Below are 26,259 nucleotides of genomic sequence, written 5' to 3' on the forward strand. Positions count from 1 at the left end.
GATCAAAACATGTAGGTCTGTTTGTTCAAGAAAATATACAGGGTGTCTCAAACCTTTTGGGTGAAATTGAAACAGGTGATAGTGGGTCCACAATCCACTATATAACTAATGACTAGAAATGCATGTTTATGTTTTAGGGATACACAGCGTACATTGCACAACAACAGCATAGCTTATAGTAATGGTTCAAAGTGACGACTGCGAGTCTCAGTGCATGCATGGTAACGGCGCACTAAGTTCTGCCGCACTCACTCAAAGATCCCTGGAGTCTGTTGTACCAGGACAGAGACAGCTTGGATCCTAGCTAGCAGGTCTTCATCCGTTTCTAAGGAGTTTCGTACATCAGCGTCTAGACGTAACCCCAGAGGAAAAATGTGCAGAGGCATGAGATCCGGCAATCGCGCTGGTCATGGGACAGGACCTCCTTTTCCAATCCAACGATGAGGGGACGTGTCGTTCAGGCGCTCGCAGACATTAGCATCGAAGCGGGCAGGACATTGTTGTGTTGAAACCACGTCCCTTTGTCGTGTTGAAACCACGTTTCTAAGAACTTTGGCACCACTTCTCGCAGGAGCACTGAAGCTGGCGATCATCACTTTGAACAATTACTATGACCTACATGGTTGTTATGCGGCCCACGCTTTGTGTGTCCATAATAAAATAGCCGGCCTCTGTGGCCGAGCTGTTCTAGGCGCTTCAGTCCGGAACCGCGCTGCTGCTTCGGTCGCAGGTTCGAATCCTGCCTCGGACATGGATGTGTGAGATGTCCTTAGATTAGTTAGGTTTAAGTAGTTCTAAGTCTAAGGGACTGATGACCTCAGATGTTAAGTCCCATAGTGCTTAGAGCCATTTGAACCATAATACAATAAACATGCATTTCCGACCATTGGTTCCCTACTTCAAGATAATCGGTTGTGGAGCCACAACCAACTGTTTCAACTTGACCCAAAAAGTTTGAGACACCCTGTATACTTACAATCTCATCAAACAATATATATTTAGAAGACAGAATTTTATTTTCTTTCTAGATGCCCTATTAACATTGAAAATTATTTTTCTTGTTAAACACTTCTGATTGTTTCACTGTTGAAGCAATTTTTTTTTCAAAAGACGTTTATCTACACTCCTGGAAATGGAAAAAAGAACACATTGACACCGGTGTGTCAGACCCACCATACTTGCTCCGGACACTGCGAGAGGGCTGTACAAGCAATGATCACACGCACGGCACAGCGGACACACCAGGAACCGCGGTGTTGGCCGTCGAATGGCGCTAGCTGCGCAGCATTTGTGCACCGCCGCCGTCAGTGTCAGCTAGTTTGCCGTGGCATACGGAGCTCCATCGCAGTCTTTAACACTGGTAGCATGCCGCGACAGTGTGGACGTGAACCGTATGTGCAGTTGACGGACTTTGAGCGAGGGCGTATAGTGGGCATGAGGTTGGCCGGGTGGACGTACCGCCGAATTGTTTAACACGTGGGGCGTGAGGTCTCCACAGTACATCGATATTGTCGCCAGTGGTCGGCGGAATGTGCACGTGCCCGTCGACCTGGGACCGGACCGCAGCGACGCACGGATGCACGCCAAGACCGTAGGTTCCTACGCAGTGCCATAGGGGACCGCACCGCCACTTCCCAGCAAATTAGGGACACTGTTGCTCCTGGGGTATCGGCGAGGACCATTCGCAACCGTCTCCATGAAGCTGGGCTACGGTCCCGCACACCGTTAGGCCGTCTTCCGCTCACGCCCCAACATCGTGCAGCCCGCCTCCAGTGGTGTCGCGACAGGCGTGAATGGAGGGGCGAATGGAGACGTGTCGTCTTCAGCGATGAGAGTCGCTTCTGCCTTGGTGCCAATGATGGTCGTATGCGTGTTTGGCGCCGTGCAGGTTAGCGCCACAATCAGGACTGCATACGACCGAGGCACACAGGGTCAACACCCGGCATGATGGTGTGGGGAGCGATCTCCTACACTTGCCGTACACCTCTGGCGATCGTCGAGGGGACACTGAATAGTGCACAGTACATCTAAACCGTCATCGAACCCATCGTTCTACCATTCCTAGACCGGCAACGGAACTTGCTGTTCCAACAGGACAATGCACGTCCGCATGTATCCCGTGCCACCCAACGTGCTCTAGAAGGTGTAAGTCAACTACCCTGGCCAGCAAGATCTCCGGATCTGGCCCCCATTGAGCATGTTTGGGACTGGATGAAGCGTCGTCTCACGCGGTCTGCACGTCCAGCACGAACGCTGGTCCAACTGAGGCGCCAGATGGAAATGGCATGGCAAGCCGTTCCACAGGATTACATCCAGCATCTCTACGATCGTCTCCATGGGAGAATAGCAGCCTGCATTGCTGCGAAAGGTGGATATACACTGTACTAGTGCCGACATTGTGCATGCTCTGTTGCCTGTGTCTATGTGCCTGTGGTTCTGTCAGAGTGATCATATGATGTATCTGACCCCAGGAATGTGTCAATAAAGTTTCCCCTTCCTGGGACAATGAATTCACGGTGTTCTTATTTCAATTTCCAGGAGTGTATTTATGTTCTTATTCGGAATTAGTGAAGTTCGGTGGCAGGAGGAACAAGACTTCTGGTCAGGTGAATACAGGGTTATAAATACAAAATCAAATAGGGGTAATGCAGGAGTAGGTTTAACAATGAATAAAAAATAGGAGTGCGGGTAAGCTACTACAAACAGCATAGTGAACGCATTATTGTGGCAAAGATAGATACGAAGCCCACACCTACTACAGTAGTACAAGTTTATATGCCAACTAGCTCTGCAGATGACGAAGAAATTGACGAAATGTATTATCAAATAAAAGAAATTATTCAGATAGTGAAGGGAGACGAAAATTTGATACTCATGGGTGACTGGAATTCGACAGTGGAAAAAGGGAGACAAGGAAACATAGTAGCTGAATATGGATTGGGGGTAAGAAATTAAAGAGGAAGCCGTCTGTTAGAATTTTGCACAGAGCATAACTTAATTATAGCTAACACTTGGTTCAAGAATCATAAAAGAAGGTTGTATACATGGAAGAATCATGGAGATACTAAAAGGTATCACATAGATTATATAATGGTAAGACAGAGAATTAGTAACCAGGTTTTAAATTGTAGGACATTTCCAGGGGCAGATGTTGACTCTGACCACAATCTATCGGTTATGAACTGTAGATTAAAACTGAAGAAACTGCAAAAAGGTTGGAATTTAAGGAGATGGGACCTGGATAAACTGACTAAACCAGAGGTTGTACAGAGTTTCAGGGAGAGCATAAGGGAACAATTCACACGAATGGGGGAAAGAAAGACAGTAGAATAAGAATGGGTAGCTCTGAGGGATGAAGTAGTGAAGGTAGCAGAGGATCAAGTAGGTAAAAAGACGAGGGCTAGTAGAAATCCTTGGGTAACAGAAGAAATATTGAATTTAATTCATGAAAGGAGAAAATATAAAAATGCAGTAAATGAAGCAGGCAAAAAGGAATACAAACGTCTCAAAAATGGAGATCAACAGGGAGTGCAAAATGGTTAAGCAGGCATGGCTAGAGGACAAATGTAAGGATGTAGGGGCTTATCTCACTTGGGGTAAGATAGATACAGCCTACAGGAAAATTAAAGAGACCTTTGGAGAAAAGGGAGCCACTTGTATGAATATCACGAATTAATTTATTAGGGCATCATCAGTGGCCTGAAATACAAACACATTTTTATTTGTATGCATCACTTTCAACTAACATATTCTGCTGTCACAGATGTAAGTTACAGACAGTTCTCACCTAGGCACGTTTTGCTCAATATATCAATAAACACATTAATAAAATAATGTAGAACTAAAGGTGTGCAGATGAGAGCGGTTTGTACCTAATATGTGCAATGGTAGAATATGTAAGTTGAGAGTTATGCTCACAAATGAAAACGTGTATGTACTTCAGGTAATGGATAATGCCCTAAAAATGAGGCAAACAGTACGGTGCAGCGAGTAAGCGTGCAGCGTTTTCAGACGTGCTGATGATGAATGTGTGTTCAAAATGGCTCAAAGAATACATATTGGCGACGTTATGAGGGGTAGAATACTAGGGCGACTGGAGGCTGGTCAAACACAGCAGGTGTACCACAATGTGTGATCTCCAGATTATGGCAACGGTTCCAGCAGACAGGAAACCTGTCCGGGCGCTACAGTAAGGGACTTCCACAGTGCACAACACCACAAGAAGACCGATATATCACCATCAGTGCCCACAGACGGCCACGGAGTACTGCAGGTACCCTTGCTAGGGACCTTACCGCAGCCATTGGAAGAGTTGTCTCCAGACACACAGTCTACAGACGACTGAACAGACATGGTTTATTCGCCCGGTGACCTGCAAGGTGCATTCTACTGACCCCTGGTCACAGGAGAGCCTGTAAAGCCTGGTTGCAAGCACACAGTACATGGTCATTTGAACAGTGGTCCCAGGTTCACGGAAAGTCCAGGTATAGTCTGAACAGTGATTCTCCCAAGGTTTTCATCTGGCGTGAACCAGGAACCAGTTACGAACCCCTTAATGTCCTTGAAGGGACCTGTATGGAGGTCGTGGTTTGATGTGTGGGGTGGGATTATGATTGGTGCACGTACACCCCTGCATGTCTTTGTCAGAGGAACTGTAACAGGTCAGGTGTATTGGGACGTCATTTTCCCTTTTCAGGTGTGCAGTGGGTCCCACCTTCCTCCCGATGGATGAAAACGCACGATCCCACTGAGCTGCCATCGTGGAGGAGTACCTTGAAACAGAAGATATCAGGCGAATGGCGTGGCCTGCCTGTTCTACAGACCTAAACCCCATCGAGCACGTCTGGGATGCTCTCGGTCGACGTATCGCTGCACGTCTTCAAACCCATAGGACACTTCAGGAGCTCCGACGGTCACTGGTGTAGGAATGGGAGACTATACCCCAGCAGCTGCTCGACCACCTGATCCAGAGTATGCCAACCCGTTGTGCGGCCTGTGTACGTATGCATGGTGATCATATCCCATATTGATGTCGGGGACGGTTTCGGGACGCTTTTCTCAACTTATCACCAATACCGTGGACTTACAGATCCGTGTCGTGTGTGTTCCCTATGTGCCTATGCTATTAGCGCCAGTTTTGTGTAGTGCCATGTTCTGTAGCACCACATTCTGCATTATCATTAATGAATGAGCATGAGTGTAGTTGTAAAAGACGATGCTAACTTAAAGATCATTGAGGTATTTTTTTTTTAATGTGATGTTGTACACTATCATCACCACACCAAGCGGTCTCTGCCTAGAGATTGGCTGCAACACATGTGAGTGCCCCGCCAATCTACAGCCGGCTCGCAGACACGCCCTTCGCTGCCCGCGTGAGTAGCGCCACCACCGACCCGGCTTCAGAAAGATGCACGGGCGTCACCCAACCTAATCGCGGAGTTTATGTGGACCCTTCGCAGCCTTAATAGTTAGCCTTCTGTTATTGTGTTCGTTTATGACGAACCACTTGGACTTGCATAACTTGAGTTGAGTAAAACAACGTTATATACATATTTGTATACCTCTAATTAGTTTGCTCTCTGTCTCGGCACCTACCCACAGACCCAACTACAACAAACATTAAAAAGACATAACATCGATTAGTAATACAAGACTGAGTATGGTGCAAATTACGAAGGGCTTTCAATAAGTAATGCAACACTTTCGCCATAAAAATGCAAACAAACTTCTCCTTCTCTATGACAACGCAAGGCCTCACACAAGTCTGATCACCTCACAAAACTTCATTGGACTTTTCTTCCCCATCCAACTCACAGCACGGTTGTCGCACCTTCCAACTTTCGTATGTTTGGCCCAATGAAAGACGCATTCCACGGGAATCAGTGCGTGGACGATGGGGAGGTTATTGATGCAACAGGACATTGGGTCCGATGTCGACCAGTATAGCGGTACCACACAGTCATACAGGCATATAGTAAGGTGGTACAAGATAGTTGCATTTGATGGAGATTTGTTGAAAAACAGGGATCTGTAGCCAAAAGAGTGAGGAATAATATGGTGCATTGGAACCCTGTATAAAACCAACCTGCCTTCAGAGCAAAAGTGTTGCATTTCCTAAGGAACACCTCTCGTAGTTGACTTCTGTTGTTAGCAGAGGACGTGACGGTCCCTTATTTCTGCATATACGCAGTTTTCGGCATATTACTTTACAACTCTACACTCTGCACAGCGAAAAAACGATCATTGAAGTCACTGACCCATTCGCGACGTAGCTGCCGGCTTATTTATACGGTAGTAAGGTTCTAGGGATCGGAGCGTGCAATGTCAGACCCCTTAGTCGGACAGGTAGGTTAGAAAATTTAAAAAGGGAAATGGATAGGTTTAAATTAGATATAGTGGGAATCAGTGACGTTCGGTGGCAGAATGAACAGGACTTCTGGTCAGGTGAATACAGGGTCATAAATATAAAATCAAATAGGGGTAATGGAGAACTAAGTTTAATAATGAATAACAAAATAGAAACATTGGTAAGCTACTATGAACAGCATAGTGAACGCATTATTCTAACCAAAGTAGACACGAAGTCCACACCCCACCACAATCGTACAAGTTTATACGCTAGGTATCTCCGCAGATGAGGAGGCGACTAAAGAACTATATGAAGGCAAACTATTCAGATAGTTAAGGGAGACGAAAGTTTAGCAGTCAAGAGGAACTGGAATCCGCTAGTAGGAAAAGGAAGAGAAGGAATGATAGTAGGTGAATATGGACTAGGGGGAAGGAATGAAAGAGGAAGCCACCTGGTAGAATTCTGCACAGAGGATAATTTAATCATAGCTAACACTTGGTTTAAGAACTATGAAAGAATGCCGTATACGTGGCACAGACATGTAGACACCGAAAGGTTTCACATTGATCATACACACATCAAAAAAGATTTGCATCACTCCAGTTCCCAGAACTACTGAAGATAGATGTTGACTGTGGATATCGTATCACAGAAAACCCGCCCAAAGATGTAAACAACCATTCATGAGTAGCGCCTATTAGACGGAGGGGGTCCGACACCCAATCAGTTCCAGTCATTCCACCAGGGAGGAGGTACACGGCTCGTGTTGTCTGTAGTTCAACCATGTCTAGCCGGTGACTACCGCGGTTCGATTGCGTACGCGTTGTTACTTTGTGCCAGGGAGGGCTCTGATCAAATGAAGTGTCCACGCGTCTTGGAGTGAACCAAAGGGATGTTGTTCGGACATGCAGGAGATATAGAGAGACAGGAACTGTCGATGGTATGCCTCGCTCAGGCCGCCCAAGAGCAGCCAGCACGGTAGCTCAGAGTGTTCGGCCAGAAGGCCGATTTCCCTCTGTAATTAAAAAAAACCTAGTAAAGGAATCAACGATCAGATTGACCGGATGTGATGTGACGTCCACCCAGGACAAACAAAACCAACAATACCGTACAAAATGAAAAAAAGGACTACTACTGCAGTGGATGACCGCTGCCTATGGGTTATGGCTCGGAGGAACCTTGACAGCAACGCCACCCTGTTGAATAATGGTTTTCGTGCAGCCACAGGACGTCGTGTTACAACTCACACTGTGTGCAATAAGCTGCATGATGCGCAACCTCACTGCCGACGTCCATGGCGAGATACACCTTTGCAACTACGACACCGTGCAGCGCGGTACAGATGGGCTCAACAACATGCCGAATGGACCTCTCACGTTCTCTTCACCGATAAGTGTCGCATATGCCTTCAACCAGACAATCGTCCGAGACGTGTTTAGAGGCAACCCGGTCAGGCTGAACGCCTTACAGACGCTGTCCAGCGAGTGCAGCAAGGTAAAGGTTCCCTGGTGTTTTAGGGTGGCATTATGTGGGGCCGACGTACGACGCTGGTGGCCAGTGAAGGCGCCGTAACGGCTGTACGATACGTGAATGCCATCCTCCGACCGATAGTGTAACCATATCGGCAGTATATTGGCGAGGCATTGGTCTTCATTGACGACAATTTGCGCCCCCATCGTGCACATCTTGTGAATGACTTCCTTCAGGATAACGACATCGCTCGACTAGAGAGGCCATCATGTTCTCCAGGCATAACCCCTATCGAACATGCCTGGGATAGATTGAAAAATGTTTTTATGGACGATGTGACCCACTTACCACTCCGAGGGATCTACGCCGAATCGCCGCTGAGGAGTGCGACAGTCTGGGCCAGCAGTGCCTTGATGAACTTGTGGATAATATACCACGACGAATACAGGCATGCATCAATGCAAGAGGACATGCTACTGGGTATTAGAGGAACCGATGTGTGCAGCAGTCTAGACCACCACCTCTGAAGGTCACGCTGTATGGTGGTACAACATGCAATGTGTGGTTTTCATGAGCAATAAAAAGGGTAGAAATGATGTTTATATTGATCTCTATACCAATTTTCTGCAGAACTCACAGAACCGAGGTGATACAAAACTTTTTTTGATGTGTGTATAATGGTTAGACAGAGATTTAGAAACCAGATTGTAAATTGTAAGACATTTCCAGGGGAAGATGTGGACTCTGATTATAATTTATTGCCTATGAACGTAGATTAAAACTGAAGAAGCTGCAAAAAATTAGGAATTTAAGGAAATGGGACCTGCATAAACTAAAAGAACCAGAGGTTGCACAGAGCTTCAGAGGGAGCATTAGGGACCGATTGACAAGAACAGGGGAAATGAATATAGTAGAAGAAGAATGGTAGGCTTGAGAGATGAAATAGTGAAGGCAGCAGAGGATCAAGTAGGTCGGAGATCTAGTAGAAATCCTGAGTTATTGAATTAATTACTGAAAGTAGAAAATATACACTACTGGAAATGGAAAAAAGAACACATTGACACCGGTGTGTCAGACCCACCATACTTGCTCCGGAGACTGCGAGAGGGCCGTACAAGCAATGATCACACGCACGGCACAGCGGACACACCAGGAACCGCGGTGTTGGCCGTCGAATGGCGCTAGCTGCGCAGCATTTGTGCACCGCCGCCGTCAGTGTCAGCCAGTTTGCCATGGCATACGGAGCTCCATCGCAGTCTTTAACACTGGTAGCATGCCGCGACAGTGTGGACGTGAACCGTATGTGCAGTTGACGGACTTTGAGCGACGGCGTATAGTGGGCATGCGGGAGGCCGGGTGGACGTACCGCCGAATTGTTCAACACGTGGGGCGTGAGGTCTCCACAGTACATCGATGTTGTCGCCAGTGGTCGGCGGAAGGTGCACGTGCCCGTCGACCTGGGACCGGACCGCAGCGAAGCACGGATGCACGCCAAGACCGTAGGATCCTACGCAGTGCCGTAGGGGACCGCACCGCCACTTCCCAGCAAATTAGGGACACTGTTACTCCTGGGGTATCGGCGAGGACCATTCGCAACCGTCTCCATGAAGCTGGGCTACGGTCCCGCACACCGTTAGGCCGTCTTCCGCTCACGCCCCAACCTTGTGCAACCCGCCTCCAGTGGTGTCGCGACAGGCGTGAATGGAGGGGCGAATGGAGACGTGTCGTCTTCAGCGATGAGAGTCGCTTCTGCCTTGGTGCCAATGATGGTCGTATGCGTGTTTGGCGCCGTGCAGGTGAGCGCCACAATCAGGACTGCATACGACCGAGGCACACAGGGTCAACACCCGGCATCATGGTGTGGGGAGCGATTTCCTACACTGGCCGTACACCTCTGGTGATCGTCGAGGGGACACTGAATAGTGCACGGTACATCCAAACCGTCATCGAACCCATCGTTCTACCATTCCTAGACCGGCAACGGAACTTGCTGTTCCAACAGCACAATGCATGTCCGCATGTATCCCGTGCCACCCAACGTGCTCTAGAAGGTGTAAGTCAACTACCCTGGCCAGCAATATCTCCGGATCTGTTCCCCATTGAGCATGTTTGGGACTGGATGAAGCGTCGTCTCACGCGGTCTGCACGACCAGCACGAACGCTGGTCCAACTGAGGCGCCAGGTGGAAATGGCATGGCAAGCCGTTCCACAGGACTACATCCAGCATCTCTACGATCGTTTCCATGGGAGAATAGCAGCCTGCATTGCTGCGAAAGGTGCATATACACTGTACTAGTGCCGACATTGTGCATGCTCTGTTGCCTGTGTCTATGTGCCTGTGGTTCTGTCAGTGTGATCATGTGATATATCTGACCCCAGGAATGTGTCAATAAAGTTTCCCCTTCCTGGGACAATGAATTCACGGTGTTCTTATTTCAATTTCCAGGAGTGTAAATATGCAGTAAATGAAGCAGGCAAAAGGAAATTCGAACGTCTAAAAAATGAGTTGACAGGAAGTGCAAAATGGGTAAGCAGGAATGTCTAGAGGACAAATGTAAGGATTTAGAAGCATATATCAGTACGGGAAAGATAGATGCCGTCTGCAGGAAAATTAAAGAGACCTTTGAGAAAAAGAGAACCACCTGTATGAATATCACGAACTCAAATGGAAAACCAATCCTAGGCAAAGAAGGGAAGGCAGAAAGGTGGAAGAAGTATATAGGGGCTCTATAAAGGGAGATGTACTTGAGGGCAATGTTATGGAAATGGAAGGGGACGTAGATGAAGATGAAATGGGAGATATGATACTGTAAGAAGAGTTTGACAGAACTCTGAAAGACCGAAATCGAAACAAGGCCCTGTGAGTAGACAATATTCCGTTAGAACTACTGATAGACTTAGGAGAGCCAGACATCCCTAAACTCCTCCATCTGGTGAGCAAGGTGTATGAGACAGGCGAAATAGCTTCAGACTTCTAGAAGAATATAATAATTCAATTTCCAAAGAAAGCAAGTGCTAACAGGTGTGAAAATTACCGAAAAATCAGTTTGACAATCCACAGTTGCAAAATACTGTCATGAATTCTTTACAGGAGAATGGGAAAGCTGGTAGATGATGATGTTTGGTTTGAGGGGCGCTCAACCGCGCGCTCATCAACGCCGGTACACATTCCACTTTTTACATAATCCAATCTAGCCACAGTCACGAATGGTGATGAAAAATCGAGGACAACACAAACCCAGCCGAGATTCGAACCTGGGACCCCGTGATCCACAGGCAGCAACTCTAGCGCCTAGACCAAGAGCTGGGGACACAACTGGTAGAAGCCGACCTCGGGGAAGATTAGTTTGGATTCCGGAGAAATCTAGGAACACGCAAGGCAATACTGACCTTACGACTTCTCATAGAAACCTATATTTATAGCATTTGTAGACTCGGAAAAAGCTTTTGAAAATGATCACAAAACGAAAGAGAACGTAGTATCCTGTGACTATAATATCAACACATCACTGTTGGAATCAGCCACCTCATACAAATACCTGGGGGTAACATTTCGTAGGGATATGAAATGGAATGATCACATAGGTTCAGTCGTGGGCAAAGCAGGTGGTAGACTTTGGCTTATTTGTAGAATACTGGAGAAGTGCAATCAATCTATAAAAGAGATTGCTTACAAACCACTGGTGTGACCCATCCTAGAATATTGCTCATGTGTGTGGGACCCATACCAGATAGGACTGACAGGGAATATTGAACTATACAGAAAAGGGCAGCACGAATACTCACAGGTTTGTTTAATGCGTTGGAGAGTGTCACAGAGATACTGAGGGAACTGAAACGGTAGGCTCTTAAAGAGAAAGTCTATTAAAAAAGTTTCAAGAACAGGTTTTAAAATGATTACTGTGGGGATATACTACAACCCCCTACGTATCACTCACACAGGGATCGTGATGATAAGATTAGAATAATTACTGCACGCACCCAGGCATTCAAAGAATTATTCTTCCCGCGCTCCGTACGTGAATGGGACAGGAAGAAACCCTAATAACTGGTACAATGGGACTACCCTCTGCCATGCACCTCACGGTGTTTTGCAGAGCATTGATCTAGATGTAGATGTAGGGCTGGAATACTCTCTTTGAAATGATGAAGATAGCAGCGGTAAAATACAGGGAGCGAAAGGCTATTTATAATTTTTACAGAAACTAGATGGCAGTTATAAGAGTTGAGGGGCTTGAAAGGGAAGCAGTGGTCGCGAAGGGAGTAAGATGGGGTTGTAGTCTATCCCCGATGTTATTTAATCTGTACATTGAGCAAGCAGTAAAGGAAACCAAACAAAAAATTTTTTGGAGTAGTAATTAAACTCCATGGAAAGAAATAAAGTATTAGAGGTTTGCTGATGACATTGTAATTCTGTCAGACACAGCAATGCACTTTGAAGAGAAGCTGAAGGGAATGTAAAATGTCTTGAAGAAAGAATAGAAGATGAACATCAACAAAAGCAAAACGAGGATAATGGAATGTAGTGGAATTAAATCGAAGATGCTGATGAAATTAGAGTAGTAAATGAGATACTTAAGGTAGCAAATGAGTTTTGCTATTTGTTAACATCCAGTACAGAATTAAATGTCAGGAAGTCGTTTCTGAAAGTATTTGTATGGAGTGTAGCCATGTATGGAAGTGAAACGTGGACGATAAATAGCTTTGACAAGAAGGGAATATAAGCTTTCGAAATGTGGTTCTACAGAAGAATGCTGAAGATTAGATGGGTAGATCACATAACTAATGGGGAGGTATTGAATAGGATTAGGGAGAAGAGGAGCTTGTGGCACAACTCGACTAGAAGAAGGAATCGGTTGGTAGGATATGTTCTGAGACATCGACGGATCACCAATTTAGTATTGGAGGGCAGCGTTGAGGGTAAAAATCGTTGAGGGAGATCAACAGAATGCAGAAGGATGTAGGTTCCAGTAGTTACTCGAAGATGAAGAGGCTTGCACAGGATAGAGCAGCACGGAGAGCTGCGTCAAACCAGTCTTTGGACTGAAGACCACAGCAACAAGGTAAGGGACCCTAATATCGTCCCAGCTCCTAATTTCGTTCCCCTACGAATTTCCGATTTCCAGTGTTGGTAACAAATATTTAGCTGCGCGCTCGTGCATGACATCAGTTCATTATTTTGTTGAGAGATTATGTTGTGCACAGCGTGATTAGCCTCTGGGAAAGAACGAATTCGCCTTCGTACGTTCAGATGAGTTAGTGCAGCAGTCAAATGAACAGCCTGCTATTCCTAGTGTAAGCACTGGTTTGTGTTCAAATACTGGGCTTTATTTCAGTCGTATGTTGTAGTTTGTGATGAGTGTTCATTACAGTCGAAGGTGTGGCCTATGTAGATGTAGGGGGCGTTATAATAAATCTGAGGATGTTTGTAATTTCGTCCCCTTGCAATTCCAATTTTCGTCCCGGTGACGAAATTTGAAACTGTTATTAAAAATTGATTTTATTTTCGATTTGTAAAGATAATTTTATATTTTTCATATTGGAAAATGCAGTCGGTGAGAAGCAGATTCGTTCCATGAAATTTGTTATCACGAAACATGCTCTTCATCTACACATACAGACAAATTCATAACAAACAGATGTTTATAAGGCTGAAAATAACATTAAAATATTTTTCATTCATTGCCTTCATGTGGTTTTATAATAGTGAAAGTGTTTGGCAAGGGAGTAATTTTGACAATTTTTATGAGAGACGAAATTACGAACTTTTTTTTTTGTACTTCTGCAGTGCTAACGTTTGTGTCAAATACTGGTTTTGGTATGTTATAACAGTTTAAGTGTAACTTGCTTACAGACAGAGACTGAATTGATGAATACATACAGGGTGTCTCAGAAGTGATGGCAATATTCATGTATATGAAAGGAATGATCATTCGAAATAAAAAAAAGGGTCAAGTAAACATGGGCTCTAAAACGTATACTTTAAGCGCTATGAGGAATTGCTGATCTTCGATATTGTGAAACAAATCTCTTTTACTGCAAGCTCTTTGCTTTCCATATTTTGGGAGGTGGTAGTACGGACCAAAACAAGAAAATAATGGCCGCGCGGGATTAGCCGAGCGGTCTTAGCCGGCACGGTAGCTCAGCGTGTTCGGTCAGAGGGCTCATTGGCCTCTGTAGTAAAAAAACTGAGTAAAGGAATCAGCGATCCACTTGAAGGGATGTCTTGTGACGTCCGCCTAGACCAAATGCAACGAACTATATCGAAAAAAAAAGCGGTCTAAGGCGCTGCAGTCATGGACTGTGCGGCTGGTCCCGACCGGGGTTCGAATCCTCCCTCAGGCATGGGTGTGTGGTTGTCCTTAGGATAATTTAGGTTAAGTAGTGTGTAAGCTTAGGGACTGATGACCTTACAAGTGAAGTCCCATAAGATTTCACACACATTTTTTTCCAAGAAAATAATGTCCAGTAAACATGTGCTCCAAAACGCATACCTTTTTTTTAAGAGTTAGGAGCACTTTTTCTTATTCGCTACTTTGAAACAAAACTCTTTTGATGAACAAGAGCATATAACTTCTAAGGTATGCATGTTAGAGCACTTAATTGGTTCAAATGGCTCTGAGCACTATGGGACTTAACTTCTGAGGACATCAGTCCCCTAGACTTAGAACTACTTAAACCTAACTAACCTAAGGACAGCACATACATCCATGCCCGAGGCAGGATTCGAACCTGCGACCATAGCGGTCGCGCGGTTCCGGACTGTAGCGCCTGGAACTGCTCGGCCACCCCGGCCGGCCAGAGCACTTAAGTACTGGACATTATTTCTTATTTTGGTCCATATTACCACGTCCCTAAATATGGAAAGCAAAGAGCCTGCAGTGGAAGAGATTTGTTTCACAGTATCGAAGATCAAAAATTGTTCATAGCTGTTAAATACAGGATGATTCAAAAAGAATACCACAACTTTAAAAATGTGTTTTCAATGAAAGAAACATAATATAACCTTCTGTTATACATCATTACAAAGAGTATTTAAAAAGGTTTTTTTTTTTTTTCACTCAAAAACATGTTCAGAGATGTTCAATATGGCACCCTCCAGACACTCGAGCAATATCAACCCGATACTCCAACTCGTTCCACACTCTCTGTAGCATATCAGGTGTAACAGTTTGGATAGCTGCTGTTATTTCTCGTTTCAAATCATCAATGGTGGCTGGGAGAGGTGGCCAAAACACCATACCCTTAACATACCCCCATAAGAAAAAATCGCAGGGGGTAAGATCAGGGCTTCTTGGAGGCCAGTGATGATGTGCTCTGTCACGGGCTGCAGACAGTGCTTGAACCAGTTTCAGACGATAAGGTTTCATAACTAACCTTTTTCGTAGGACTCTCCATACAGTTGATTGTGGAATTTGCAGCTCTCTGCTAGCTCTGCGAGTTGATTTTCCTGGGCTGCGAACAAATGCTTGCTGGATGCGTGCTACATTTTCATCACTCGTTCTCGGCCGTCCAGAACTTTTCCCTTTGCACAAACACCCATTCTCTGTAAACTGTTTATACCAACGTTTAATACACCACCTATCAGGAGGTTTAACACCATACATCGTTCGAAATGCACGCTGAACAACTGTCGTCGATTCACTTCTGCCGTACTCAATAACACAAAAAGCTTCCTGTTGAGCGGTCACCATCTTAGCATCAACTGACGCTGACGCCTAGTCAACAGCGCCTCAAGCGAACAAATGTACAACTAAATGAAACTTTATAGCTCCCTTAATTCGCCGACAGATAGTGCTTAGCTCTGCCATTTGTCGTTGCAGAGTTTTAAATTCCTAAAGTTGTATTCTTTTTGAATCACCCTGTATATGCATTTTAGGGTCCATCTTTACTTGACTTTTTTGTTTCGGATTATCATACCTTTCATACCCCTGAATAATGACCATCACTTCTGAAACACCCTGTGTAGCAATTTTTGGCCTTTTCTATAACCGCCGGCCGGAGTGACCGAGCGGTTCTAGGCGCTTGAGTCTGGGCGGCGCGACCGCTACGGTCGCAGATTCGAATCCTGCCTCGGGCATGGATGTGTGTGATGTCCTTAGGTTTAAGTAGTTCTAAGTTCTAGGGGACTGATGACCTCAGATGTTAAGTCCCATAGTACTCAGAGCCATTTGAACCATTTTTTTCTATAACCTTTCAGGACTGACACAGTCCCTAACTTACTAAGATGAGGTCATTTGGGCCCCTTCATTACATGACTCGCGCCCGTAACGAGTAGTCGGTTGAAACCGTCGCCACACGGATGGTGCTTTCGAACGTCAGTGTTGATCGTGCCACGTTCAACGTGCTGCCGGACGCGACTTCTGCGTACGGTATTCGTGTCTCAATGTGGTTTATGCGATCGGAACGCGCTCCAGCGGCATTTGTCGCCCGTATCTGGCTCGCACTTCGCGCTGTTTACGAAATGGGCGGGCGTTAAGATACCTTGTTAGCTCTATTACGTCCGCCCCCGGTAGCTCAGTGGTCAGCGCGACAGAATGTCAATCTTAAAGGTCTGGGTTCGATTACCGACTAGGTCGGAGATTTTCTCCGCTCAGGGACTGGGTGTTGTGTTGTCCTAATCATCATCATTTCATCCCCTTTGACGCGCAAGTCGATGCAGTGGCGTCAGATCCAAAGACTTGCACCCGGAGAACGGTCTACCCGACGGGAGGCCCTTGTCACACGACGTTTACATTTACAGCTCTATTACAACGCACATTCGCTCCCTTGTCCATATGCTAGTCACGTTGTTCTGTCTGTAGTATACATAAATAAAAACTTCAATAGCCATGGACATGTTATAAGTTCCATATCCAGCCAGTAAGGACATCTGCGCATAAAAGTTCCATTACAAATAGTGCAATACAAATTTACAATATTTCTCCACGTAAGATAAAAGTTACGTCACCATTCTCACTTTTTAGTAAATTCCTACGACCAATCTTATTTGATCATTGTTTTTATTCAACAGCAGAATCTACAACAATGGAAATACAAAACATAAAGCAAGAAAGTGCAAGATTTCTTACTGCAAAAAGTGCAACTTGCCTTGTACGTTAATCCAGTAGAACAAACTTACTCCTCGGAAAGAGCGCCCTTATATTTACATAACTTCGAATATTATAGAATATACTTTTCTTAAACTAATAAGAAAGTATCGGAACTTAATAGAAAACTGAAAGGACGGTAAAAATTTTTTTGGGTCCAGTGAGACAATACACACCTGATATCTCACAATTACGCCACTCTACTCATTGCACTCTACCGTCCATAAATATTCTACGACCACACCTTTCATCTTACAATCTCCTGAAACACTTAATCGTCCATATGTTATTAACTGAAATTTAATTATAACAAATTGTTGCAAGAACAATGCGTTTCTGACGAATCCTTGCGTGCTCTTGTATTGAAACGGCATACTTTCACAATACGCAAGCTACAATAATTCTTTAACCACCAATATGTCGTTTTTAACAACAATTCATACGGGGTGTTCAAAAAGTCTCTCCGCAGTACCGTATGACTGTTAGCCGCGCTTGCCGTTTGCCGCAGTGAATATACGGAAATGAAACTCAGTGAAATACAAGTTATTAATTTACTGAATATTCATTTTTACTTACATATTTTCACATTAAATGTTGAAAGTGTCCCCCCTGTTGTTGATACACAATTCAATTCGTTTAATCATGTTTCCTAACACAAGCCGTAACATTTCTTCTGTAACAGAAGCAGTAAAAGTGGATATTACAGTTTTCAATTCATCGATGGATTTTGGACGGTTTTTATAGGCAGTTGGTTTCGCTGCACCCCAGAAGGAAAATTAAGACGGTGTTAGGGCAGGCGATTGTGGAGGCCAAAGTCCTTGTGAAATCATGCGATCACGAAAAACATCAGCAAGCAGTGACATTGAAACTTAAGCTGTATGTGCGGTTGCACCATCTTGTTGAACATAACTGTTCAGTATTCCACTTACACAAGTTCACCTATGAATGGAAACAGAATATCACTGCAGCATCGTTGTGCATTTATTGTTTCGTTGAAAAATATGGGACCCACAATCCGACGCCTAGAAATTGCAATTCAAACTCACATTTTCACAGAATGAAGTGGTTCCTCATGAATACACAATGGATTTGCAGTACTCCACATACGAGAATTTTGCGAGTTCATGTACCCGGATAAATGAAACCACGCCTCATCAGTGAAAAACGTTTCATTATGAATATCCCTTCTACATTGTTGAACGAAATTTTTGAACCATTGACAATAATGCATTCTCTTGCCATGATCAGTGTTTTTCAGTTGTTGCACGACTGTCACTTTGTATGGGAAAAGTTCTAAATTTTTCCTTACAGCTGTGTGGGCCGTTCCGACACTAACATCGATTTCCTGCGCGAGTTTTCTTACTGACTTGTTCGGACTCATGGACATTTTATCGGAAATATCGAGCAGTTTATCCTCAGACAAAACGCTAGGACGACCACATCTCGGTGCACCTGTCAGTGAACCTGTACTTCGAATTTTGTTAATCAAATCTCGCACAGTATCGCGATGTGGGAGTGTTGTCTCCGGGAAAACTGAATTAAATGTTTGACAAACTGAAACTGTGTATTTACCGCCAGCTTTGAACACTACAAATACACGTTCTTCAATGATTAGCATTTTAACAGTGACAAGAACGAAACAAATGAACAAAGAAGCTAAACTTAGACGTTCACATCAACACATAATGACACACACCAACGATACCACTGACGCTGGCTGAGATAAACGAAACAGTGGAATGTTAGGAGAGTCCACTTGAAGGGAAGTAACCCAGGCAAGCGAACAATCATACGGCAAGCGCGGCTAACAATCATACGGCACTGCGGAGAGACTTTTTGAACACCCCGTACAATTAATGACGGGCTTTCGAGAGATTCTCAATTTGCTGATGCTTAAAACCAGTATAATTATATACGCCGATAACCCAAAATGTTACGACCACTGGCCACCGCGGTGTTGTTGCGGGCACATGACACGTTAAAAAAAAAAAAGTATGTAAGCGGAGCAAACACGGACGGGTGCTCACCCTAGAGAAGATATGGGCTGCAAGTGGGAAAATCCATTGAGATAGGCGACTTTGACAAATGGCAATTAGTATTACGCACAGCCTGTGAACGAGTATTCCGAAAATGGCGAAGCTGGTCGAATGTTCACGTGCTACTGTCGTGAGCATCTACGGAAAGAGGTAGAAGGACAGTGAAACTAGCACTAAGCGCTAAATGTTCGGATGTCCATGACTGTTCACAGAACGAGGTATTCGGAGGCTTGGCTGCTCTGTAAAGTAGGATACATGGTGATCTGTGGCATCTCTGCCGAAAGAGCACAGCACAAGTGTTTCAGAGCACACCGTCCATCGGACATCGTTGAACAGGGAGCACCTCAGCAGACCACCCCGAAATGTTCACATGTTGATCCAACGACATCGTCAATGTCGATTGCAGTGGGCATGGGACCATCGGTATTCGACCGTCGACCAATGGAAATGGGTCTGCTCTTCGTGTGAATCTCATTTTTGTGACAGTAGGTCAATGGTCGTCTCCACAAACGCCGTCAGTGAGATGAACGGTGGATCGAAACGTGCAGCGCGCCTAGGACGCGGACTGGACTGTGTTTGCATAGGACTGCGGTAGTAATCGAAGACACGCTGACAGCTGCGCACCACCCCCATCTCTTCACGCTTGATTTCTTCCCCGACGGCGATGTCATCCTTCTGTAGTATAATTGTCTGTCTCGGAGCCAAAACCGCGTTACAGTGGTTTGAGGAGCAATATATTGAACTCACGTTGATGTCTCGGCGACCAAATTTGCCTGATGTAAATCCTATGGAACCGAGCTGGGTCGCTATCCGGCACCATCACCGAGTACGCAAATCGGCGTCCCGTTGTTTACGTGAATTACAAGACTTGTGCGTAAACATCTAATGCCAAACAGCTCCAAAAACCTACTTAGACCTAACTAACCTAAGGACATCACACACATCCATGCCCCCCGAGGCAAGATTCGAACCTGCGACCGTAGCGGTCACGCGGTTCCAGACTGAAGCGCCTAGAACCGCTCGGCCACACCGGTCGGCTGGTGGTAATGTTTAGAGTAATCAGTGTATATTAGTTTTAAAGAGAAACACTAAAAGTGTGAAGAGCATCGGACCATCAGTCTAATTTCTCATGCATCTAAAGTCTTGCCGAGAGTGTTGAGTAGAAGGCTATATGGCAAGCCGGACAGAGGGATTGCAGAGAAGCAGTTCGGATTTAGAAGAGGAAAAGGAACAAGAGATGCTATTGGCCTGTTAAGAACTATAGGGGATAGATATATGGAAAAAGGTAGAGAAATCTTTGCTGTTTTTATAGATTTAGAAAAAGCTTTTGACTGCGTTCAGTGGAACAAGCTGATGGATATTTTGAAGAGGAAAGAAGTAGATTGGAAAGATAGACGACTGATACAGAATCTATATTTACACCAGAAAGTAAGGATAAGGATTGGAAATGAAATGTCAGAAGAAAGCAGCATTAGACGCGGTGTTAGACAGTGTTGTTGCCTTCCCCACTGTTGTTTAACGCATACTTTGAAGAGATTATTGCGAAAGGCTTAGATGGGAAAAGAGGAATATGTGTTGGTGGAATTGCAGATGACATGGTGTTATGTTCAAATGTGTGTGAAATCCTATGGGACTTAACTGCAAAGGTCATCAGTCCCTAAGCTTACACACTACTTAACCTAAATCACCCTAAAGACAAACACACACACACTCATGCCGGAGTGAGGACTCGAACCTCCGCCGGGACCAGCCGCACAGTCCTCGACTGCAGCGCCTCAGACCGCTCGGCTACATGGTATTAGTTGCAGAAAGTGAGCGGGCACTGAATAACGTGCTGAAAGATGTGAATGAAGCTCGTGTGGAATATGGGATGCAAATAAACACAGCAAAAACAAACAGAACAAGACGCAGACTGTCCAATATCAAAATAGGACAATCTACCACTAGCCAAGTGAGTGCATTTAAATATCTTGGAAGCACAATAACTGAAGACTTGAGATGTCACCAGGAGGTGAAAACTCGAATTGCCATAGCGAAGGAGGCATTCAACAGAAAGAGGTGACTCTTATGTGGAAAATTAGATAAAAGTCTAAGGAAAGGGCTTGGCAAATGTTTTGTCTGGAGTGTGGCACTATATGGGGCAGAAAAATAGACGCTGAGACGAGAGGATGAGAAAAGGTTAGAGGCATTTGAGATATGGATGTGGAGGAGAATGGAAAGAATAAGCTGGATGGAAAGAGTGAGTAATGAAAGAGTACTGGAAATGGTTGGTGAGAGAAGCAATGCCTCTGCGGCGTCTAGGTTACCGTCGTCACTGGCGGCGCAGTGTACCTGTGTATCGGAGCTTAAAAGCAATTCATATTGACTTGGCTGGACAATTGAATAAATAGCAATTACCTGAAGGTCCAAATGTGTTTCGTGGACTGCGTCTGAATTTCACTTGTGATGTGCAAGCAGTGTTTGGAGGCTCAACATGGCTTACCTTGCTGTTGTTCGGGGCAATCATGCTGATTATGGTGGCCTTGAAGCATTTCCAGATGCCAATATTATTACTTCGAAGACTTGGAGTATTGCTGAGACTACAGGACTGTTGGCTAAACAGCCTTATGGTACTCTTGTTCTCAGTATGCCTTTTGTTTTGTCTACCAGAAGAAAGAAGAAGTTGAATGCCGATGAGTACCTGTTTATATGAGCTAAAGTCGGAAATGGCAATTGTAAAATAAAGATCAATGGTGACTGTATGTTGTATACAAATATCATACATGTAGTGTGGACTTGGTTTCAGGCTAGGCAACACGTGACCTTGAACTGAATATCTCTGACTTGGAGTATTTTATCTGTGGTGTGCAAACTCTTTGGCCAACATGGCTGCTGAAGGTTGTAAGAGGAAGGAAAAAGAACTGGGTGGGTTATTCATTGAGAAAGGAGTGCTTGCTAGCAGATGCTTTGGAAGGATTGGTTTGTGGGAGAAGACTGGGAGGAAGAAGTAATACAAGATGATAGACGACATAAAGGGAAGAGGAAATTATGCAGACCTGAAGAGGATGGCAGAAGACCGGACAGCCTGGAGAACTACCATGTGAAAACCTGCCTTTTGGCAGAACACTGATGATGATGACTCGGTATAGCCCACTGATACCTGACGTCACTGACCCATGCGCGACATAGTTGGCGGCTGACTTACACGCTAGCAAGTGACGCGCGCCCACAGCGAGTAATCGCTTATGACCAAAACGCCGCTCTTGTAAAACAGGCTTAAGACAAGGGAAGGCATAGAACCGAAAATTGAGAGAGCCGTAGAGAAACTCCAACAACGGTGGCACATGACTAAAATGACGATCTCACCCAGCAAATAAACATACCTGCTGTTAAAAGGACATCTAATTAGAAATCCCACTGTCAGAATTAAGGGCTCACCAGTTCTCTGGCGACGTGAGTCACGCTGTCTAGGAGTCATCATTGATGAGAGGTGGAGTTTCTGTAAACACATTGACACCGTAACCCAGAGAGCTCTCCAGATATTAAACAACCTCATCTCAATAGATCATAAAAGATTCCATCTCCCACCACACCTTATTAAGCCTTACCATAATAGCATCCTAACTTCAGTTGTGGGTTACAGCTCAAGAGTCTGGGCGCACAGGCATACGAGGGTTGTGCCCGCCATGACAGTGAGAAGGGTCCAGAGAAGTATGATACTGAGTTCTGTGGGGGCCTACAGAATATCTTCAGGGGGTGGGGGGCTATTGGTCATAATGGTGCTCTGCCTTCTAGGCATCAAAATAAGGGAACAAGCGGCTTGGTGCTGGGCAAAAAAGGGAAATTATGAGAAGATTGTGGACATCATGGGTGTAAGGGTGGGGGATAAAAGGGAAATAAGGAAAAGAGGGTAGGAACTTTGGAAGGAGTCTTGGGAGTTAGAAGAGGCTGGACGTAGAACTTTCCAGGTCATGCCTGATGTGAGGGAGCGCTTGGATATGAAATACTTTGAGCCCACACGAGGACTGATCCATTTTCTCACTGGCCATGGACCTACCCGACATACTTATGTCGATTTGGGAAGAGGGCTACACCAGCGTGTGACTGTGGCGTTTCAGAGGGTACGCCCGACCATGTAGTTTACGAGTGTCCCCTCTTCAATGGTGTTGCGAACACACTTCGAGACAGACTTCCAAACCATGACACATATCAACTACTTAGACGTGAGGACACTTTCCAAATGTTAAACACATTGGCTAACGAGGTATCACGGAAAGTTTTAACAGAATACTTGAGGGAAATAAACGAAATAACAAAGACAACCAACAGTGATTGCGTCCAGAGCCCTATTCCCATACCGTCTGTGCGTGGACTGGCCGACTTTCCATCACAGTTGGAATCCGCCACGTGCAGGATTAGGGGCAGTGGGGGTCAATACTAGCGATAAGGACATGCACCGGAAATGACGTAGGATAAGTTAGTTTGTAGGACTTAGTTTTTAGGGAACTGCAGCGAATCAACATCGTGGCCTGCCCAGTGCCAGGGGCACGCTCTTCGGGTTTAGCTCGAAGAGCAAGGCTATCAAAAGTAGGTTTATATCTTTCATTGGCACACATGTGACGCTGCAGGCGATAGGAATTATAGGTATAAGCTGTAGATATTAGAAATTAAATGCCCATTGTATGAAAAAACTATCTGTAGCTCACTTGAAAATTGTAACTAGCTGCAAATTAAGTATTAGCTGTATAATTATTATGACCCACTAATGAGATAAGGAAGTCGGTTAATTTTTGTGTAATTATAATGGTTTTGTTAATAAAGAATTTTAAAAAAAAGGCTTAAAAAGTGGGGCTAAAAGTCACCTTCGTTGGCCGGTGTCCTTGTCGGTGTAGCGGCTGCGGTAGAAGCCGACCAGGTTGACGTCGAGCGAGCCGGCGAAGTGCAGGCTGAGCCTGTAGTCGCCGGGCGGCAGCGGCTGCGCCGGGACCAGCACGTAGCGCTCGGCGCGCGGGGCTTCGAAGGCGCGCTCCAGCGGCACGGCGACGCCTGCGGGGGCGGTGGCGAGGGCGGCGCCGGAGACGCGCAGGCCGCGCGAGTGCAGCGCCACCCAGCGCCGCGGCGCCGACACGCGCACCGCAATCGACACGTTGCCCGTGAAGGCGCCGGCCGACAGGTCCGGCCGCAGCTCCAGGTCATAGTGCAGCGGCCGCACGTCCCCGGGCAGCCGTGTGCCCGACTCCCAGTCCGCTAGGGGCGCCGCGGAGGTCATCGCGGGCTGGGGGTGAGAGCGCCACAGGTACAGCGCCACGCCTCCCAAGCACGCGGCCAGCACCACTGATGCGCACAGCGCCGCCGTGCGCCACCGGGGGATGTGCAGTGGCATGGCGCAGGGGCGGAGGCGTGGGGGGGGGGGGGGGGGGGGAGATGCGTTTGACGATCACTGGACACGGAGGGGCGCGCGAGCAACGCCGATGTTGACAATCGTCAAGTCAAAGATCATATGGCGCGAGGCCAGAGATTATCACGTTAAACACTTAACGACGCACCACTACCTTCAACAGCAGCTGATTGGAATGCGAGACCTAGTCAGTGAGCTACTGCCGCCTGTTTGCTTTTCTGCTAAATTCAATTCGTCACACAACCCGTGTTTCGTTCTTTTTCATTTACTTCAGTAGTATCTCCTTATCAAGTTTCCGCTTTTTCCGCTGTCAGTGTGCACAAGTAAAATAATTAACTGGTTCGGTCGGCCGGTAAGTATGTGTTACGCCAACAGAGGCGTTATCGAATTTTCTGTAGGCCACGTTACTGCTTCGACACAGAAGCGAAATTTCTGCAGGCCACGTCACTGCTTCGACACAGAAATCAACTAAGGATGCAAACGCGATAGTGCACAAAAACGTAAATGATTCAGTGTCAGGAACTTCGTAAATCCAGTTGAAGAGAACACCAGCCGATTTATCACTGCTCACACGTCAGTAAGTGCACGTAAAAGAAATTAACATCGTTGAGGGAATATACTATTGTGATTAACACGACCGAGAGGCTAGTTATGGTGTCCTTCGCGAAATCACACCTGACGTACGTTGGCCCTGAAGAAACTGGCCGTAAAGGTATGGGAACGGAAACCGTTAATAGAAACGAACTATGGTAAATAGGTAAAAATATGCTTCTAGAAACCACACACGTCGGAGCAATTTTATCACGCACAGTCAAATACTGAACAAGAAAACGAGTGCCACAAATGTGTAAACGGCAAAGGATTCAGCAACAAGACGACTGAAAAAAATTATTCGTCGGTTTGCAGTGTCGACGTTTTAGTCGACGAACGTTCAAACGAAGTTAAATAGACGATTGTTGCAATTACGAATCACAAAATATGTCAGGCGATGGGTTAATCACTCCTGATAGACAAAGGGTATGGGAACCAGAAGCAAAACGAAACTTGCGAAGTTCCGACTCACTACCGAGACGGTTGAGAACACGGCGAACGGAAAAAGCACGACGGCATAACAAAAGAAAGTGATGAAGAGATACGAATTGGCACAGCAGGACAAATAGAATGTCAGTGCCTGTATTCACGTCTACAGATGCTCCAAAGTAACGAGAAGTGGCACAAAAAGCGATGGGAAAATGTTTCGCCCGTGTCACATAGCTCGCATTACACGACCCAACCGTGTCACGTAACTGTACACACGATCGAGCCGAGGAAAGTGAGTACCTAGGCGTACAGTTCTGTCCAACTTCTTCACACACTTCTTCAACGATACTGGTACTTACTCGCTACGAGATCCGTTCCCACCTGACGTGCACCCGATTCCGAGTACAGTTCTCGAGAAAGCGCGCGTAGTTTCTAAACACAGGGTACGACGGCGCCCGTTCCGCTTTCGCAATCTGATCGGCGTTGGCCCATTCAAGGCTGCGGCTTACAGAGTGGGCAAGGCCAGAGGCCGATGCAGTATCCTTTAGGTGTCGGCAGGACGGGACAACCTGCACAGATCATGCAGTTTCCGCTGCAAATAAATGAATCTGTGATTCAGTCTGTTCTCGCTTCTTCCTGCCTTTATCACGCACCACAGCGGAACTTCTCGGGGAGTATCGGACAAGTCAGTCTGTGGTCGCTAAAGAACACTCTCGCTGATTTGTGGTAGTTAATAAAACACCAGTTTAATATCATGAGAAAGCACTTAACATCACTGTCGCATCTGTTTCTGGCGCTGGGAACCACTGCAGTATTTAGTTGCAGGAATGTGAGTGAGGCTCATATAACTGACGTTCCACCGTCAAGTTCTTAACCCCAACGACGACGCGCGCACACTGAAACCTGTCGTGCAGCCTT

At 45.8% G+C, this 26,259-nt stretch overlaps 1 protein-coding gene across 4 annotated transcripts in view; it reads right to left on the reverse strand.

The window, feature by feature from the left end:
• The window catches only part of LOC126334926 (glutamyl aminopeptidase-like), a 431,383-nt gene that overhangs the window by 89,927 nt on the left and 315,197 nt on the right, over positions 1 to 26,259 (reverse strand). For 3 of the 4 annotated variants that reach the window (XM_049997649.1, XM_049997652.1, XM_049997651.1), the window contains one exon: positions 23,786 to 24,198. The exons of the other annotated variant lie outside the window; for it this stretch is intronic. In XM_049997649.1, coding sequence (XP_049853606.1) covers positions 23,786 to 24,198 — 413 coding nt within the window. The remainder of the gene's footprint in view (positions 1 to 23,785; positions 24,199 to 26,259) is intronic. 4 annotated transcript variants of the gene reach the window in all.

The sequence above is a fragment of the Schistocerca gregaria genome, chromosome 2 (assembly GCF_023897955.1).
Source record: "Schistocerca gregaria isolate iqSchGreg1 chromosome 2, iqSchGreg1.2, whole genome shotgun sequence".
In the NCBI taxonomy this organism is placed as follows: Eukaryota; Metazoa; Arthropoda; class Insecta; order Orthoptera; family Acrididae; genus Schistocerca; species Schistocerca gregaria.